Source organism: Elaeis guineensis, chromosome 4 (genome assembly GCF_000442705.2).
Source record: "Elaeis guineensis isolate ETL-2024a chromosome 4, EG11, whole genome shotgun sequence".
Classification (NCBI taxonomy): Eukaryota; Viridiplantae; Streptophyta; class Magnoliopsida; order Arecales; family Arecaceae; genus Elaeis; species Elaeis guineensis.
The window spans coordinates 25,361,967-25,367,363 of record NC_025996.2 but is presented as its reverse complement, the minus strand read 5'-3'; the positions used below and the strand labels follow the sequence as shown (position 1 = coordinate 25,367,363).

The window sequence follows — 5,397 nt, the reverse complement described above, 5'->3', positions numbered from 1 at the left end:
ATTTCTCTACTTGCAAGATTTCTCTAAGGTTCTCTGAATTGTCCACAAGTCTAAAAGATTTCTTCCAGTCATTGCATGTTCTGGTTTTATAATCGACAATAGTGTTTGTAATATCGGACTTTCAAGTAATGATCCAAATTGGCCAGTTATATCCGAAGATTAAAATACTCAATTAGTAATGGTGCAATTATGATCAAATGAAATTTAGGCCCTAGTTGGATGCCCGAAGCTCCCATTCTCGTGGTGTTTCCTAAACGGATGGAGTTATTGAAAAGAGAATGTGAAGTTCGTCGAAAAATGGAAATCTTAAGATTATTATGCCCCTGGCTCTCTAGCCTTCCCGTCCTCTGCTTCTTCTATGACAAGAGTTACATTAATTTCTTAAACTCAAAATTCCGATAATATTATCCTCAACTTATAGTATTCATTGTAACTAATCCCATATATATATATATATATATATATATATATATATATATATATATATATATATATATATTGTTGATCACCAATAAGTGCTGAGACAAGGTTGATGACTTGATCAGCAAACTTGCACTATTTAATTGTTGAAGTTGCCGTAATATTCCCAATTTGGCTTAACCAAGCTTTCTCGTGTGACCAACCAGAAGAAAAATATGGTTGGTTGGTTCGGTTACTCAGCATACAACCACCCAGAAGAAACGCTCGGTTACTCAACTCAACTTCTGTCTTCCTTAGAAAAAAAGGGCCACGTACCCACAATTACCGGACGCACTTTTTATACAGTTTTATGGTGAAACCACTCCAATATGACAAATGCAATAATAAACTAGAAGGTCCCGAACCCCCAAGCCGTGAATTGCTGCCTAAACTGCATTTTAGTCTACCGCGTTGGTAAATTCTTTTTTTAGTCTATTCCAATTCTTTCTTTATTATTACTTGAGAGATGCACTTGCATGCCTCGATGGATATGATAACCGATTCTATTTGCACAAAAAAAAAAAAAAAAAATAGGACAAGATGGGTGGAACACGTTTTTTTTTTCTCTTTTTTTTTAAAAAAAAAATTTAGGGTCTGACCGATTATGCTCCGGTTATACTCAACCATCAAAAATATTAATATTCAACAGCTTATTAGTCAGATAGATTCACTATATTCAAAAATCTACAATTATATACAAAAGTATATAATTTAAAAGAAATAAATCTAAGCTATGAAAGTACATGAATTAAAATATAATATCAGATTATTAGTTAAAGTATATTAATAGCTTATCATAAGCTGATCAGCTTATTTTATGTTTTTTTATAAAAAGTACTAATTACTATTTTTATGTTTTCTTATCCATTCTATATAGAGAAGATGGACAGAGAAATATTACAATTTTTAATTGTTATAGTGGTAGGTACAATAGTGAAATTCCTGTGTTCCTTCTGGCATGTTTAGATCAACCATATTGTTTCACATGACATAAGAATGATACTGACGCATAATATGCAAGGAGATAATGAAATTTCTTTGGCATGTGATTTTTTTTTTTTTAATGATTGAATTTTTGATTGATTTTTTTCTTCTTCATGAATTGAATTTTCGATTGAAGTTCTTTTTGTGTAGAATTTTTTTAATGTAAATGTGTGCAAAATTCTTTTTCCTTATATAACTTCCCAAGATATCGTTGTTTTCTACAATTTATTTTAATTTTAAAGCAAGGTGGAGCTTTTTTGTCTCTTCTTTCGATTTAATGGGTATATAGAGATGTATGGCTTAACAGCACGGAATATAAGCAGTCCCTAGTTTGTTGGTCTTTGATTTATTTTTCACGATTTACACGAGGTCAAACGAACCGTTCGGTGCAGGTGCTGCGGGGACTCAGTCAGCAAACCTTGCCGTTACGATGGGGCTCTAAAAAGGCGATCGGAGGGACAGATTCTAACCACATCACCGGCCAGTCAAATGCCTAGCAGCCAACTGGTTGGTCTAGTCTTTTACCAAAAAAAAAAAAAAAAGAAAAGGTTGGTCCAGTTAGATGGACTAGGTCCAGTGGTCCACTCCAATAGAATTAACCAATTGTCTTTAAACAAGTCAAGATTTTTTTTTTTTAAAAAAAATCGAGATCAAATGAGAGGTGCCTATATGCTCCGAGATTTGGATTAGTCTACTGGACCCAAAAACAAAAAAAGAAAAAAAAAAAAAAAATGGTAGGTGAAGTTACATGCTCTCCTACGGGTAATTGCTAGTTTGGTATACCGAATGGAGAAGGCTTCCAAGATTCCCAAACGGGCGACCGGGTAGATACAACAAAGGAGTCAAGGTTGCAACCAATTCTTCTCATTTGCTCCACCCTTTCAAACCCTTAAAACAATCCGGCTCCCTCTAATTATATAAAGAACCCCACAACCCACCATTCCCTCTCGCCCTCAAAATTTCTTCTTCGCAATTCATTCCCTTCTCCCTCATGGGTCACTCCTCTGGTTCCTATGGTCTTGTGCTGCCAAAGCCTGTGGTAGTAATAATACTGCTCATCGACTATATCCAATTCACCTTCTCCTTAGTCCTCTATCATCTTGGTCTCTATGCATCATCTGAAGCGCCGCTCTCTCCTTGGGAGGATTATGCATTCTATTTTCAGGCGACCGAGCTCTCGTCATCCACGACCTCGGTCTCTGCCACACCTTCATTGATAAAGAGCAGGCTTCGGGTGGTGGAGTTTTCGAGCTTGTCGAAGAGAAGCTCGGAGGTGTGCCCAGGAGAGGAGACTACATGCGCAGTTTGCTTGGGGGATTTGGAGGCAAGGCAGAAGGTTAGGGAGCTCGGCAACTGCAGCCATGGGTTCCATGTGGAGTGCATAGATAAGTGGGTGGATGCGGGTCAGGTGACTTGCCCCCTGTGCAGGTCCAAGCTATTGCCTCCAGAAGGGAAGAAAGAGAAAGGGGCAGGGTTCCTACTGTTTTGGTGAAATGCGATGGTTGGCACCAAAAACAAGCGATTGTTTTACCACTATTCTAACTCAGTTTGACCTATTGTTTCGACCTTCCTCACTCCATTTTGAAGGGTTCAGGTTCCGCATTAGGTAGCCAACCCCACCTTAGCTAAGATGGATTAGGGACTTATGTTGAGATCCTTGGGGTGGATTAGGTTTGTACTAGTATATGATGATTACCATATAGAAAATTCTTTATTACATAAACTTGAGAAAATATTGTAGCACATTCTTTGATTGTATGTGGCCTGCTAGGTCCCTTTGACGTATCCTTAAGTCATTTTCTTAGTGGCATATGGAGTTTTTCCTGTGTTTCTTGCTTCAGAAGAAGACAGTAATGGCTGTTATTCGGAAGGAGCATCTAACCAGGAGCGTCACCACCTCTCCGTAGCACTGCATTCGGGGCACAGCCTCAAGGGAACTAAAAGAATCATTGTTGGAATTTATCAATGACCAAAATTCTCAACAAATTCAAACAATAACTCAAAACTCTAGATCCTACCCGTTCTAAATATTTAATTCTGAAACCAAAATAACAACTTTTATTTGCATTATATATTGTTGGGGTAAAAGCCGGCGAGTCACCTGATTCCATTTCTTTTCATTTCAAGAACTGTGGGGGCCAAAAAAAACAAAAAAAAAGAAGAGGATAACAGGCCAGCGAAGTCATAAAAAGCCCAATAGCAGGACTGCTGGCCCATTTTCCAAGTGTCGGAAGGCTAATCTACAATGACCGGGATGAGGGTTGTATCTAGATTCACCTTCTTTCATACAAATCCACCATCGGATCATCCATCACACCAATCGCAAAGCACTTCAAACTCTGTCATTCATCTGCGCCGATGAAGAGTCTCAAAGCGGCTAGATGATCAAACGGCGAATTCTCGGAAAGAAAGGTGAATCATTCTTTCACATAAAAGGTACACCCCCGACCCATTTGGGTGTTTGGTGAATACTAGCCTGCCATTCCCCACTTAGATATTATTAAGAAAGAGATGGGTTTTTTGAATGAAATGAAACATTTGATTCATATAATCGAAGGAAGATTCTTCATTTCTCAGCCATTGGAATATATGGCCATGAAAAAAAAAAAGTTTAAGCAGAACAAATAGGATTAATCGCATGGTAGAGTCATGAAAATACTTATTTATTTGGTATTTTGAACCTTAGCGCTATAATATAAGGCTTTCAAAATCATTATAGTGGTCGTTGTTTTAAACCTTGCAACCAACGTCATTACTGCTAGCAACATTGGTATGATCTGGTCTCCTGAAAAGATTTGCAATCGAAAAGGTATGCTTTTTATTTTATTGAAACTTCCCGATGCCATGGCAAAAACAAAAAGAAGTCACTTTTAGTCCACTTCCTGTGATGGTGTTTATGAGCAAATGAAGAAGTCACTTTCCATCTTTTTTCTCTTTTTAACTCTCCAAATTGCTAACGAGCTTTTCATCGAAAAAAAAAAAGCCATATCAGTAATTATATTTATTGCAGAGGGTGTGAACTTTAGTCCCACATCGATTGTTCAATCAGATAACTTTGCCTTATAAGGCCGCTTAATCTTCTCTCCACGTATGGCATGCTTTTGAGCCCGAGCCTTAGGCCCAGAGACAAAGCCATGCGGCCCCAGGGCCAAAGCGGACAAAATTTTTACTGCAGTAGTAGTTGATGGCTACTACGAGGAATCTTTTTTGTCCACTGACAGGCAGGACGGACCGAGTATATCAATTGCCCATCGGTCGAAAGGCCATGGTGTCGAAATGGTTGTCAGATGACTGTATGGGAGTCTTTAGATATTGGCGAACCTTTGATATTGATCACATTTCTGCATCAAGTCATAGGCATTCTTTTACATAGTCGGTCAACAATATTTTTATCAAAAAATCTTGTAAGACAGCAACTTGCCCCCCAAGTGATTGCTGCAAATGTCCTCGTGCACCTCTCGGAGAACGTAGTCGGCCTCGAAGGGTCAAAGATACTTGAGCAAGGTAAGGACGCTGATCTTTTATAGAGCTGATCGTCGATGATCACATACCGAGTTGCCAATCTCTTTAGTCGGCGAGCTTCAATAGAATCAGTCGGCATGGTTTCGTCTCTCAAGTAGTCGACGAATGGATTGATCCAACTCGATTCATGCCCGACTTGAATTTGATAAATTTTCTTCTCAATGCTCGGACTCTCGAGATGCTCGATTATTGGGTGGATATCTGACCAGGACACCACTTCCCAAGACCTTTTCAGTACCACACAATGCAGTAGGAAGAAAGAAGAAACAAAACAAAACAATCAAAATACGTAGATCAGCCACAAAAGATCTCACCTCCACGGGGCATGCAAACTTTACTATGAAAAAAAAAATTTTACAAGAGGAGACCTCACCCTCAATCCTTGTACACCCAATTCTCTCTCACTAGAAGTTTCCTCTCAAAAGCTCTCTC

At 38.6% G+C, this 5,397-nt stretch overlaps 1 protein-coding gene across 1 annotated transcript; it reads left to right on the top strand.

Moving 5' to 3' along the window:
• Positions 1–2,368: 2,368 nt before the first annotated feature.
• On the top strand, positions 2,369–3,561 carry LOC114914077 (brassinosteroid-responsive RING protein 1-like). Its single transcript, XM_029264042.2, has one exon. The coding sequence runs from the start codon at positions 2,435–2,437 to the stop codon at positions 2,933–2,935; it is 501 nt and encodes a 166-aa protein (XP_029119875.1). The 5' UTR covers positions 2,369–2,434; the 3' UTR covers positions 2,936–3,561.
• Positions 3,562–5,397: the final 1,836 nt, after the last annotated feature.

What these genes read in the sequence shown, in the direction of transcription:
- LOC114914077 (XM_029264042.2), top strand. Translation starts at nt 2,435, where the DNA reads ATGGGTCACTCCTCTGGTTCCTATGGTCTTGTGCTGCCAAAGCCTGTG.